The sequence below is a fragment of the Prionailurus viverrinus genome, chromosome B1 (assembly GCF_022837055.1).
Source record: "Prionailurus viverrinus isolate Anna chromosome B1, UM_Priviv_1.0, whole genome shotgun sequence".
NCBI classification, from domain to species: Eukaryota; Metazoa; Chordata; class Mammalia; order Carnivora; family Felidae; genus Prionailurus; species Prionailurus viverrinus.
The window spans coordinates 79,358,731-79,374,011 of NC_062564.1; the positions used below are offsets into that span (position 1 = coordinate 79,358,731).

A 15,281-nucleotide genomic window follows, 5' to 3' on the forward strand; every position below is an offset into this window, starting at 1 on the left:
AATAACATTAAGTTTTAGGCACTTACTGAATTATTCTATAGTTAAAAGCAATACCATAGTTGAAAACAACAGGGGAAAAATGACACTTTTGATTTTTTTTAATTTTTGAACTCAAACTTTGTTTTTTAAAGTCCATAGGCATTTTCCCTTTGATTTTTGTATTTCTGGTTACTCTGTAAACCCGTGAATTTATATTACATATGTACTAACTAAACTTCCTGGTACCCCCTTCAGATTTGCTGTAACCTTGGCAGCTTTCTGTTTGCTAGAATTACTGCCTTTTCTCCAAAAAGCTGCCACTTCCTCAGGCAGGAGGTACGTTGAACTAGTACACACAGATGGATGAGTGACTAAAGTTCCTTGAGCCCTACTGAACAGATTTTCATTCTTAAAACAAGATGCTTTCAGATGCAGATGGCTCTGTAATGGCTACAGTTACAGGCAACCTAAGGAATTTCAGTGGCGCATAAAGGGGGTCTCCTGGGGGGAGAATTACTTAGGACCTAGGACACCAAGAAGGCACACTCATCCCCTGTGGGATTCTGACCCTGGTTTAAGTTTTGCCTTTCACAGAAGTCTCTGCTGCTTCCTTGGAAATCCTCAGAGCTCTTTTTCTCAATTGGGGTGTATGTGTGTGTGTGTGTGTGTGTGTGTGTGTGTGTGTGTGTGTGTGTGTGTGTGTGTCTGTGTGTGTGTGTGTGTGTGTGTGTGTGTGTGTGTGTGTGTGTGTGTGTAGGAGAGTCTGAAAGGTATGATGCTGGAGATAAGGCAGAAAAGATTTATATGCATCTGTCTTTTGTAAGCCAATTACCTAGGAGCCAATAAGGCCTTCTGTGAACATTCATTACTGTGGGTTTGTCTGCATATATAACACACTATATGAACGTGTACATTCTGTATGTTGTACATGACTTAGTTTATCAGAATGATTGCATTTGTTCATTGATCCTTTTATTCAGTAGCAACGATGGGCCAGGTAGTATGCTGTTTGTGCTGTATCTCTACTTTCTCCATTAGCTGGTAGGCTATTTCTTCACAGAGCCTAGTAGAATGCCATAGATGGATGCTCAGAAATTTTGTACAAAAGTTTTATTTTAAAGAACTATTTTTCTGAATCTTCAAATCCTGTCCCATTTACTTGAACCTTCTATTTCCCTCCATGTTGTGGAAACGTACCTTCTTTTCTTCGGAGAATCCGTTATAGTGCTTGCTACCAACTAGCCAGGTGGAACGTTCTCAAAATTTTTATGAGGAAAAGTAATCTATTTGAAAATGGTAGGACATTTGCACTTCCCATGTAAGTTTTAATCGATTTCATTTCCTTTTTTTTTTTTTTTTTTCAGTACAAATTCTTGAGTACATGTGCATATGAGTATACTACCATTGATAAAATAGGCTGTGGGTGTTTGGACTTGGGGGTGGTCACTGGAATATGTTATTTATTAAAATAGTCCATAGATGCTTATTTTCTTCTAAAAGGAAATGTAGTACACACTAGTATCTTCTCATTAACATTTTGAAAAGTTCAGCTATTTATGGAAAGGGCCCTCAACATTATTAAAGTTAATTTGTCCCATAAAAAATAATGTAAATCTAACACTTCAGAGAAGAACTAATACAGAGGCTGAATTTTATGTTCTGGTTTCCCCTTCATGGAGGTAGTCCTCAGTGATGTTCCCCATCTGTTTCCATCTCTTTGCCTTCTGGGCACAAGGTAGGATTCCATTTCATGCCTCCTTTGTGGTTGAGTGCTATCATTGTACTAAATCTGAGCAATGAATAGTGAGTTGCCCTTTCTGGGCTGGAGCATTATATTTCCTAAGTCATATTCTACATCCTCTATAGCATAAGACTCACAATATTCACTATGATGACTCCTCCCAAAGTGAGAAGACATGGGGCCCAAAGTGAGAAGACATGGAACAGAATATCCAGCCTATCTGCTCTTGACTAATTCATTAATATCTTTACAAAAAAAGGTACATTTCCATAACATGGAGGGAAATAGAAGCTTAAAGTAAACGGGATATGATTTAAAGATCCAGAAAAATAGTTCTTTAAAATAAAACCAACTTTTGTCTTTGTTGATTTTTTTTCTATTGCTTGTCCTTGCCATTGATTACTATATTGCATTCATTCTATTTTGCTTTGGGTTTAGTTTTTATTCTAGCATCTTAAGGTAGAATTCTAGATCATCAATTTTAAATATTTTTTTCTAATATAAGGATATAAAGCTAAAAATTCTTTTGTAAGTACTATAGCTGTATCCAGCAAATTTTGATATGTTGAATTTTCATTATCATTCAGTTTGAAATACTCAGTAATTTCCATTTTGATCCCTTTTTTTGTCCCATAAATTATTTAGATGGGTGTTGCTTAATTTTCACATATGTGGGGCTTTTTTAGATATTTTGTTATTGATTTCTAATTTACTTCCTTTGTGGTCTGAAAACATACTATGCGTGATTTTAATCCTTTTAGAAGTTGACACTGTTTCATAGCTCAGGATATGCTCAATCTCACCAAATGTTCTATGAGCACTTGAAAAGGACACATGTTCTGTGTAATTGTGTGACTAAATGTTAATCAGGTCAGGTGTTTGATAATATTGTTCAAATCTTCTATATTTTTACTGTTTCTCTAGATAGTGGTTCTGAGAAATTGTTACTGAGAGATGGGTTCTTAAATCTCCAACTGTGATTTGGGATTTATCTTTTCTCCTTTTTTAGTTATGTCAATTTTTGCTTGATTTATTTTGCAACTCTGCTCTTAGGTGCATTTTATATTTAGGATTGTTATCTGTCCATTTAATCATCATGAAATGACTTTGTTTCTTTGTTGATACTCTTTGTCTTAAAGTCTACTTTGTTTGATTTTAATATAGCTACATCAGCTTTCTTATGTTAACATTTTACATTGCATGTATTTTCTCATCTTTTAACCTTCAAACTTCCTGTGCCTATATATTGAAAATGCATCTTAACACATACCTCAGTCTTCTTTTAATCCAGTCCACCATCTTTGACTTCTAATCAAAGTGTATAGACCATTTACATTTAATGTAATTATTTGCTATATTAGATTTATATCTGTTATCTTGGTGTTTGTTTCCCTTTTGTTCCCTTTGTTATTTGTTCCTTTGTTTTTCCTTTACTTTTTGGGTTAAATACTTTATAGTATGCCATTATATATCTCTGCCATCTTTTGAGCCATACTTCTTAGTGTTGTTATTCTAGTGACTGCTTCATGGCAGTCTTGCAGACATTAATATGAATTAGAATCACCTGAAGTGTTATATAAAACACAGATTTCTAGGTTCTGTTCCAGAGTTTCTGAGTTAGTAAGTCTGAAGTGGGCCTGTGAATTTAAATTTAAATTTCTGATAAGTTCTTATGTGATGTTAATGTTGCTTACCCAGGAATTACAGGATGTACTCTTAATTTATCATTGTCTACCTTGAATCAATTTCAGGTATACCATTTTAAGGATAATGTAAGAAACTTAACAGCAGTAGAATTTCATTTATATCCCTCCTTATTTGTGCTATGTTCTCAGGTATTTCTCTCATACATATTTTATAAATCCCATAATACGTTTTTATTATTTTTTCTTTAAACAATCATTTGACTTTTAAAGAATTTTTAGAAAGAAAATTTCTTTTACATTTTATCATCCATAATTTCCAGTTCTTGTTTTTCTTTTTGATGCATCCCAATTTCTATCTGGTATCATTTTCTTTCAGCAAAAAGAACTTTTTTTTTTCATATCTTATAATGTAATCCTACTAGCAACAAACTCCCTTAGCTTTAATTTATACAACAATGTCTTTATTTCACCTTCATTTTGAGAAATGTTTTCATTGGTTATTCTGAGTTGATGGTCATTAAAGAGATGTTGTGTCCTCAATTGCTTTGATACAAAATCATGTATTACTCTTTTCCTTGTTTCTTTTTATGTAATGTAATTTGTTTTGGCTCTGGCTGCTTATAATTATTTTTATATTTGTTTTTCAGCAACCTAACTGTATTGTGCCATAGTGCTTTTGTTTGTATTTATGTTTTAAAGGGGGCATTTGCTAAGCTTTCTAGATTTGTAAATTTTCATATAGTTTTCTGACCCATTTTCTCTGGGACTCCAACTGCACACATATTAAATTGCTTAATGCTGTCCTACAAGGTATTGGTGCCTTGTTCATTTATCCTTTAATCTTTTCTCTTTATGCTTTAGTTGGGATGATTTATTTTAATTTTAATAATCCATTTTTGTTTAATGCCCAATATGTTATTAATTTTAACCAATAAATATTTTATATACTGTATTTTTAAGTTCTTGAATATCCATTTGTTTTTATTTGTTTTATAGTTTCCTAACCTCTTCTGATAGTCCACAATTCTTAACTCCTGTTAATGATATTTTCTTATACAATCTGACATATCAGTTTTTAAATCCTTATTTGTTAATTCTAACCTCTGGGTCTGTTTCTATGGACTAATTTTTCTATTGACTTTGGTTCATATTTTTCTGTTTTTAAATATTGTATTCTAGACTTTCTGGAAAATCCAGATCCTGTTATATTTCTCTGAAGAGTATTGAGTTTTCTTCTAGTAGTCAATTAAATTACCCATCACCTTAAACTTGTAGAGCCTTTGCTTTAAACTTCTTTAGGATGATGTGCCTGGGTGGCTCAGTTATTTGAGCATCTGACTTTGAGCCCTGCATCGGGCTCTCTGCTGTCAGCACAAAATCTGCTTTAGATCTTCTGTCCTGCTCTCTCCCTGCCCCTCCCTGCTGTTTTTTTTTTTTTTTCTTCTTCTTCTTTTCTCTCTCTCTCAAAAGGAAAAAAAAAAAACTTTTTTAGGATAGGTCTATTTTGGTTGTGCCTTTAACTGTAGGGTAAATGCCTCAGTCCTGGAATACAGTATTTCCTCTTAAGGCAGGGACCTTCTGGTATTTCAATGGAGAGCCTGAGTTATTTAGTGAGTCCTGATTTAGTGGGATTCAGACTTTTTGTGGTGGGCAGAAGCTGAAATCATCTGCTCAGCCCTTTCAACTTTAAATTCTTTCACCCCTTGACGCTTTGGAGTTTCATGTTCAGTTTAGGGATCAGCCAAAAATTTGAGGAGAGTTAATATGTACATTTTCTCTCCCTCTACCCCCCCACCCCTCCATGACACTCGTCTTTCCAGAATGACTTCCTTCAACTTCTGGCTGCTCTGGCAGTCCCCAAATCTGTTCTCTGCCTTCTCAAGCCATTAAGATTGAGGATTTTGCTTAGTTTCTATCTACCCTGCACTGAGTAGAACACAGGCTCTCAAGGAAAAAGCCATTCAGAGGTGAATATTATTTATGGTGATACTCTTTTTTTCAAGAATCCATTTTCTTCCAGTTTCTGCCTGCTTTTGGTTGCTCCCCATTGCCTTTAAATCTTTCTTTCTCTCCTTTCGTGGACAGTTTATAAGTGTTATTTGTAGGAGGTTCATCTGATTCAAGCTCTTCTGCCACTACCAGAACTGGAATTCTCCATAATGGACATGTAATTTCAATGAGAAATCTTTGATTTTTTTCTTAACTGCAGGATTATTCCTGTTCCTTTATAGTCTGACAAAGGTACAGCTACTAATTTGCTTTGAGGCCATGTCTGAGAACTTTCAAGTGGACTGTTAATAGTGTCTCCTACTTCCGTTCTGTCTATCTAGTATATCACCTTCAGATTAATGTTTCTAAAACACAGCTCTGGACTTGACATATTGTAAGCAAGATTCTTCATTGATATCCAATAACCTGCCGAATAAAATTTGAGTCCCTTAGCTTATCATCCAAAGCCTCCACTGTCTGGTCCCCAGAACTCTGGTTGTCTGCCCTATCCTAGCATCATAGTAGAAAACCATTTACCTGAAAGAGCCTGGGACATGACTTGCTGAGGATTAGCACTCTTAACACTAGGAGAACACAGTGTTTAAATAGGACATGATTAAAAGTTTTGTAAATCTTCTAGATGCATTCTGTTGTTTTCATTGTGGATTTTGTTGTTGTTGTTGTTGTTACTACTTTTATGTTTTAATATAGATTCAGGGATGGGACACACATTACATATTTGTGTAGCTACAGTTTAAATCTTTAACGTTTGCACAACTAAAAATATAAATGGCAGGGAATTATCTGAAAACCCTTAAGACATTCCTGCAGCAGTCCCTTACGTTGCTCTCATCCTATTTTTGGAAGATGAATTGGTGGCAGTGACCACACTGGTTGGTAGAAACCAAATACACAATTTCAAATATTACTGCAGGAAGGAAATTATCCTGCAGCTATTAATGTAACATGTATTTTAAGGTGTGTTCACTTTTTTTGAATTCTTATAGAAATATCCCAGCTAAGCACAGAGCCTGCTTGAGATTCTCTCTGCCCCTTCCTCCCGCATGCCTTCTCTCTCTCTTTCTCTCTCTCTCCCTATTTCTCTCAAAATAAATAAGTAAACTTAAAAAAAAAGAAATATCCCAGCTTTTGGAAGTTTCTGTTTTTGAACACCCAAAGAACAAAGTCTTCTAGTGTGTACGTAAGTCAGTGGTGGTCATTTCTTATGCATTTTCGTATGCCTACAATCTCAGATACTTAGTCACAGTTTATTGCACATTCACAGAAACGGAAAGAACCTTAGATTACCCCAACTCCTTATGCAAAATTTTGGCAGCCTTCCACACATAGTGGGTTCCCAATGAATACTTGCTGAATTAAAACCAATTAGGGGGCACCTGGATGGCTCAATCATTTAAGCAACTGACTTTGGCTCAGGTCATGATCTTACGGTTCATGAGTTCGAGCCCTTCAATCGGGCTCTGTGCTCACAGCTTAGAACCTGCTTCAGATCTTCTGTCTCCCAGTTGCTCTTGTTCTCTCTCTCTCTCTCTCTCTCTCTCTCTCTCTCTCTCTCTCAGAAATAAATAAACATTGAAGAAAACAATTAAAATTACATTTAGTTTTCTCTTTGGACTTTAAAGTTTGTTCAATAGGAGTTACAGATAAAATCTGTGGTTTTGTGTTCAAGTTCACACCATGCAAAAGGCAACACAACTACATGGTGCTGGTTTCCAGTGAAAATAGTGGCTAATAAAGTAGAATACTCCTCATTCAAACAATGTTACTTTGCTTATTGGTTCCAAAGAGTACTTTTAGCATCCTGTTGGACCACCAGTAAATTATATTGCAAGTTGATGTTTAAAAAAGGCTTCTGGCCTTAAGGCACACGGATACTGTCAGCTTTCCTGAATTCTTCCAATTTCACCATTTGGGGAGGCCACTTTACCAGCGCTAGCATGAATTTTTTATTTTGAGTAAATAGCAATAATAATAATTTCCTTCTGTACCGTAGGGTTGTTACAGGGCTTAAATAAAATAGTGCTATAATAGGGCCTTAAACTTTTATTTTAAAAGTGGTAACCAGTTACCTAATAATGTATGGCATCACAAAATGTTATATGAATCAGGTATTGTCTTTACCAATGGGTATTGATTGCCTTTGTGTAATTATCTATACCTACTTACACTCCCTAAGAGTCTTCATTTTTTAAAAAAGCCATTAGATTATTATAATGGTAGATTTCCATTTCTTTACTTTGATAGATTTCCCTATTCTAGTACTGTTTATTGTTATTATTACTAAGATTTACCATAATGTTACCGAGAATGTGCTCTAGATTAAATTATTTTAATTACATTAAGCAACACATACTATTTTTATTGAGTATTTACTGTAATTTACTTAGTCTCAACCAAGGGAGCAGGAGAGTCCTAGTCTGAAGGGAGTACTTTAGAGCTTTTTCACTGCTTTACAGTAATCAGTGAAACCCCTTCTTTCCTTTATCTGCATGTTTTCAATGACCCATGACTCAGTCCTCGGACCTCTTCACTTTTCAGTCTGTGCTCACTCTCTCTATGATCTCATCCAGTCTCATGGCTTAAAATAATGACCACAAGCTGACTACATCTCCAGCCCAGACCTCTCCCTGACACAGACCTGTGCATCTAACTGCCAACTTGACATATCCACTTAGATCCCTCTCAGGCATCTCAAACTTAACACATCCAAAACTGAACTGGGGAAGTTTCACATAACCCACATGCCCTTAAATGGCAGTTCCATTTTTCCTAAGGGTTCAGTCCAAGAATCTTAATGTCTCTAACTCCTGTTTCTCTCTGGCCTATGAGCAGATGCTAACAGTTCTGCCTCTAAGATGCATCTAGATTCTGACCACTTCTCACCACTGTCACTGCTACCACACTGACCAGAACCACCATCATCTCTCCCCTGGATTGTGTTGATAGCCTCCTACGCCGGATCTCCCTGCATCTGTTGAGTCAGTTGTCAGCATAGCAGCCAGAGTGATCCTGCTAAGTGTAAATCACATCAAGTCATTTCTCTGCTCGAACCTTTCTGTTACACTCAGAGTAAAAAAGTCCAAGTCTTAAATATGATCTTTACTATGGCCTCATATGATCTGACTCCCATTAGCTCTTTTTCCTTACCTCTTACTTTCTACTCATGCTTTCTACTCTTTCACACTTGGCTGTACCTTAAACATGCCAAGTATCCTCCCCAACCCTACCCTTCCCTCATTCGCTTTTCCCTCTGCCTAGTGTATTTTCTCCCCAAGATGTCCACACAGCGCCTTTATTTCCTTCAGACTTTTATTTAAAGCATCGTTGAGTGAGGTCTTCCCTACTCTTTTTAAAATATCAATATCCTCCCACATCCTCCCACATCTCCACCATGTTATTTGCCCCTTCTCTTCATGTCCCCCTAGCATTTAACGGTCCAACATTTGTGTATTTTACCTAATTACCTTGTCTGTTGACTCTCTCCTCCCAATTGAATGAAAGTTAATGATAGCAGGGACTTCTGACTGCCTTTCTCATTGCTATATCCTCAGTGTTTGTTTGTTTGTTTTTAAGTTTATTTATTTAAGTAATCTCTACACCCAAGATGGGACTCAAACTCACAAACTCAAGAGTTGCATGATCTTCTGACTGAGCCAGCCAGGCACCCCTCTCCTCAGTGTTTCTAATAGTGCCTGGTACTTATTTTTGAAATTAATAAATGAATAATAGAACTAGGCTACAGTTTTACATTTTGCCAGCAGATGCCTCTCGCTAAGCATATTCCCACATCCAAATGTTTGAAGTTACAGTTTGGTCCACAGTATGAAATAGTTAAACATTTGCAGTTGTATAATTTAAAAGTCTTCCCACTGAAATCACACGTGTAAATGGTGGGCAGGCATAGCTTAAACAACTGCAAGAGGGCCTTCAAATAATTCACTTTGCTGCTGCTGTGATATCTGAATGAAAGTTGCACCATTGCCTGTAAGGGCTTGTGTAGCTATCAAAAATTTCAGAGAGAGGGAACGTGGCTGTACGTATATGAGAGTTGGAAATAAATGTAGTATTAATCTTATCTGTAATGTAAAGTCTATTATGTTATGTTATTTTAAAGTGACTCTGTTATGTCTGTGTTAGGTTAAAGTGAGCATTCCTATGTCTGTATTATCTGTAAATCATATTTCTCATCTATTTTTTAAAAGAAATTTCAAGGCAGGAAAGATGAAGTTTCATATTCTGATTATACATATTAGTACTTTATATTAGTGTAGTAGTCTTTATTTTAACAATTTTTTTTTTTATTCAGGGCAACACAACTATTTATGTGCTGGAAGAAATGACTGTATCATTGATAAGATTCGACGAAAGAATTGTCCTGCCTGCAGACTTCAGAAATGTCTTCAAGCTGGAATGAATTTAGGAGGTAAGTCTTGTGTTTTTAGTTAAATAAAAATTGTTAAGATGGAAGCTCTGTATACTCCCAAAATTTAAGATGAAGCTAACATGGAGCAAAGATTTCTAAAAATCTTAACAAGTTCTATACTCATGCTAAAACATTTTAGTATTTCTTTCTTAGCAGCAGTTTAAAAAAAGTATGTTATGTGGCTGTAGTCCTAGTGAAGTTTTCAACCCTGAGTTTGCAAAGGTTTCAAAAACTGGGAACATAACCAAAACCAACACAAAAATGAATGACTTTTTATATAAAACCATAACTAACAGTTTTTATTACAATGTCTGTTTAGAAATAAGCCCTATATGTGATAACACTAATCAGATATGAATATATTTCTAACTCTAAGAATAAATGTAATAAAGGAAGACCTGTATTTAAACAAGAAACAAAAACAAAAAAAACGTTGAAATATCACATGAACCTGCCAAAAGGGGGGTAGGATGGGTGGTGGGGATGGTAAAAGACTTGAACCAAACACAAAAGTATACAGTGTCCATGAATGGGAAGGTCCAGTGTGCTAAAGGTATCAGTTTTCCCTGAATTAATTTATACATGTAACACAGTCCTAACTAAATTACCAATTGGTGATTCTAAGTTCTTAAACAACAAGCAACAAAATTCTGAAAAAGACAAATAGTAAGGGCAACTAGCTCTACCAAATAATAAAGCATATGATATAGTCATTAAAATGGTCTGTTTGTTTACTGATTGTAAGATCAACAGAAAGTCAAGAAAAAAATTAACATGAGATTTTTGTATATAGTAAATTTGGCATTCCAGATCAGTGGTAAAAGGATAAATTATTCAACAGAAATTATTGTGACAACTGGGAAGCAATCTGGGAAACAAGAAAGTTGAATCCAAACTCATAATCTCCACCCAAATAAATTGTAGTCTTTCAAAGTTTTAAGCTTGGAAATATAACCATAGAAGTACGAAAGGAAAACATGGATATTTCTTTAATACTCTTCAAGTGGAAAAGACCTTTCTAAGTATAAAACTCAGAAGCTATTAAAGAAAAGAATTGAGGAAATCAACACTATTTACAAATCAAATACTGCTTCAAAGGAAAATAATAAATAAGAAGCTGGGAAAAAGTACTTGAGACTTATAGACAAAGGGTTTATTTCTTCATAAAAAGCTCCTACAATTTCATAAGAAAAATAAAGTTCCTATAAAAAATGAGATTGAACAGAACAAGAATATGAACAGAACACTTATAGACAAAAGAAATACAATCAGTACTTGAAACACATGAAAAGAGTCTCAGTCTAACCATAATAAGAGAAACGCAATTTAAGATATTTTTTACAAATGTCAAAAATAAAACATGTTTATGATATATTGTTTGATGATATAGAAATAAAGTAAAATTCAGTGGTGATCTTATGCATTTGAGGTGGAAATAAGGTGATACAGCCCCTATGGAGAGGAATTTCGCTATTTCAGTAAAATGGTAAACATTTGACTCAATAACTCCACTTTTAGGAATTTATCCTAAGTATATTTTTGCAATTAAGACATGATAAATTCATAAAATAGTCATTATAACATTGTTGACCATCAGAAATACATTATTCATGTGGTCAAGATTGATTAAATAAATTACAGATACTCTTCAGACATTAATAAGAATAAAGGAAGCTCTATATGGATTGATCTCCAAAATATTGTTTAGTGAAAAAAATCAGGTTGCAAAATAGATGTTTTGTCTACTACTAGTGGTATATCCGTTTCAGAAAAAGAATATATATTGTATTGAACATTTCTGGAATAGTATACAAGAAACAAGAAACTGGTCATGTTGTCTCAGTAGAAAGGATTGGGTAGCTGAGAGACAAGGATAGGAAGCAGAATTACTGTCATTGTATTCTCTTCCATGGCTTTGAATTTTGTATTCTGTTTCATGCATGTGTTATGTACACATGTTGCCTAATTAAAAGAAATAAAGTAATTTGAAAAAGAAATCAAATGAGACTTCATCCTTCTTTGCTTTGATAAATGAACCAATAGGCTGCTAGTCAGGACTGGTGAGTAAAATGGCAGGATGGAGAGCAGAGAGACTTTTAGAAATCCAGAGGAGTATGGACTGTGGCCAGCTGAGACTGCTCATGTCAGACTGTGGCCTGAATATGTGACACAGTAGCTCAGCCAGAGGGGCTCTTACTGGTTAAGAGGATGGGCTCTGGAGCCAGAATGCCTGGGTGGGAATCCAGCTACTTCTTGACCGTGTAACCTCAAGGGAGCTACCACCTTTTCTGTGCCCATGTTTCCTTATCTTCAACTTGTAGTGATCAGCATGTCTGCCTCATAGACTGTGATGAAGATTGAATGAGTCAGTGTGCAAAGAAGAGAAAGCACTCAGTGCATGTTCAGTGGGTGGAGGTAATGCTCATTGTGATTTCCATAGCGCCTTCACACATGATCCGAATGATATTATTGCCCCATGTTTTGGTGATGGTGAACCTCAGGTGCCCAGAGAGGCTAAGTGACTTGCCCAGACATGTCACAGCCAGTAAAATGGTCTTATATCTCTAGACTTGTGGTCTGATGTTTCTAGTAACCACACTGTTCCCTTTTTCTGTTATCTGAATCAGTGCAAATGTGGCACAAAAGATCACCTTCTTAAGCGTGTGAGTGAGAATCAGGAGAAATGAATCATTTAAAATCTAGATGGCACAAGGGTACAGCCATTGGTTATAAAATAAACTCTGAATCAATTTTGTAAAATCCAACATCTGAATCTAAATATACATACACACAACTGAAGTATCTTTTAAAGTGTCTATATGTAAATTTTATATAACTTACAAATATTTACAAATATTGTAAAACTTTACTATGTAAATATTACTATAAATATTATATAACCCATTCTATAAAATATAAGTACTATTAGTTACTATAACAAAATAACCATATCTATAATTCCCTACCTCATAGTGTATTGTTAAGAATGAACTGAGCCCAGTTTCCTTTAAAACAGGGTTTCTCCCCATGGGGGAGGGGAAGGAAAAAAAAAAAAGAGGTTAGAGTGGGAGACAGCCAAAGCATAAGAGACTCTTAAAAACTGAGAACAAACTGAGGGTTGATGGGGGGTGGGAGGGAGAGGAGGGTGGGTGATGGGTATTGAGGAGGGCACCTTTTGGGATGAGCACTGGGTGTTGTATGGAAACCAATTTGACAATAAACTTCATATATTGAAAAAATAAATAAATAAAACAGGGTTTCTCAGCCTCTGCACTGTTGACATTTTGGGCCAGGTAGTTCATAATAAGGAACCATCCTATGCATTGGTATATCGGCATCCCTGGTCTGTACCTACCAAATGCTGATAGCAACCTCTTCTCCCCAAGTTGTGATAACCAAAAATGTTTCCAGACTTCACTAAATGTACCCTGGGTGGCATTAAAACCCACTGGTTTAGCTATAATAATAAATAATTATAAGCACTATTCAGTTGTGAGATATTTTCTGCTAGAATGTAAATTCCATCAGGGGAAGAATTTTTGTCTATTTTGTTCATTGCTTTTTCCCCAGTAACTAGAACAGTGCCTGGCACAAAGTAGGTGTTCAGTAACCATTTATTGAATTAATTGAATGAATGATTAACTGGCATTTTTGAAGGCTTCTGTGTTCTCAGCATTTTGCTAAGACTTTATATGTGTCATCCTTTTTAAACCTCACATAACATATGTGATACATACTTTTAATCTGTCCATTTTGGAAGTGAGTTCATGGAGGCACAGAGAGGTTAAAGGAGTGGCTTAAGGCCACAGGGCCAGGGGATGGCAGAGCCAGAACTCAAATCTCTGTCCCTGGCACCAAAGCCTGTACCCGGTGTCACTCTGCTGTATGACATAGGTCCACTATTTGTAGATTGGCATTTTTATTTTTTTTATTATTTTTTTAATGTTTGTTTGTTTTTGAGAGAGACAGAGCGTGAGGGGTGGGGAGGGGCAGAGAGAGAGGGAGACACAGAATCTGAAACAGGCTTCATGCTCTTGAGTTGTCAGCACAGAGCCCGACGCGGGGCTTGAACCCACAAACTGTGAGATCATGACCTGAGCCAAAGCCAGACACTTAACTGACTGAGCCACCCAGGAGCCCCTGTAGATTGGCATTTTTAAAATAGCCCAGATTATCTATTAATGGCAGCAGCAGCACCCTGCTTTTTTAATTGTGTCTGTAATGATCTGTAAGTGAGGTTTGGCACAGTACCGAATATAGAATTCACATAGTTTGTTGTTGGTTTCTGTGTATGAGGCATAGGTTTTGTGAGTTTTGGTAAAACATTTTACTAGAGAGAAAGCATATTTTGAATCTCGAGGTCATTGCAAGTAGTGAGTCAAAAATGGGAAGAGTAGGAAATAATATTTATGAAAAATACTCTTTTCTTCAGATTCGAGTTATAACTTAACCATTTCTGGCTCAGAGATTAAATCCTTAACTTTTATTAAGTGTTGAGTTGCAGTGACCTACATTGTAATCTTTCTTTTTCTTTTATAATTTATTTTGAAGCCTTGCTTTTAGTTTCAATTTGGGCAATAGGAAATGTGAGCAATTTTATCAGATTCAAAAAGGATAATGTAAAGTTTAACCTTTTAATGTGAAGCAATCTTAAAAATGTGAGTTAAGTGAAACCTTTTTACCCATGTTCCAATCTCACCCGTTGTGCTAATGAAGCAGGACTGTGCAGTTTCTTTTGATCCACCCTTCTTCCCCGCTACCTCTCTTGGGGGATAAGGCAGCTGCCAACCCAGTGTACTATTTGGCCGGCATTTTGTGTCGGTGAGTGGTCATCACTCTGGGAACAAAATTAGCCTTCCCCTTCTGAAGACTTCAGGAATCCAAAATACTTGACAACAGTTTTTTTCCTAGCTTATCATCTGGTTAGTGTATAATCCTAACTGTGTCCCCACACTAGCATCTACCTTAGAAAGTGGGAGGAAGGAAGAACAAGTCGATTTTTATGTCTCGGAAGTTAAAGCCAGAAAATGTGCCTCTTCCCTTTTCTCTAGATCCACTCCCTCCTTCCTACCACAAGTACCATTCCTTTTCTTTAAAATCCTGCTGCGCTTTAGGCTGCATGCAAAGGAAAATATAGCAGAAGATGTGAGAATGTCAACAGAGAAATTGAAAGGAAAATAACAGCTTTTCTGGCCCCAAGCTGGGCCTGCCATGCTTGCTCTAGCCCCTATCAGTAGATCTAAAAAAGTCTTGGTTCCATATGCATGAGAATTTACTGCTTTACATAGCTTTCTCCAAAGAATTAATCACTTTTACATGCCAGTGTTCTGATGAGGATGATCTATATACATGTCTTTGAGAGCTTCTCCTAAAATGCATAAAATATCATTAAAGCCAAGTGGCCCTCAGACCAAGAGTAAGTTTTGAGGAGCACTTCACTTGACTGCACTCTGGCCATGGCATATAGAGGAGATCTTCAAGA

At 36.0% G+C, this 15,281-nt stretch overlaps 1 protein-coding gene across 1 annotated transcript in view; it reads left to right on the plus strand.

Moving 5' to 3' along the window:
* The window catches only part of NR3C2 (nuclear receptor subfamily 3 group C member 2), a 348,656-nt gene that overhangs the window by 236,473 nt on the left and 96,902 nt on the right, over window positions 1–15,281 (plus strand). Inside the window, exon 4 of the mRNA XM_047857017.1 lies at window positions 9,683–9,799. Coding sequence (XP_047712973.1) covers window positions 9,683–9,799 — 117 coding nt within the window. The remainder of the gene's footprint in view (window positions 1–9,682; window positions 9,800–15,281) is intronic.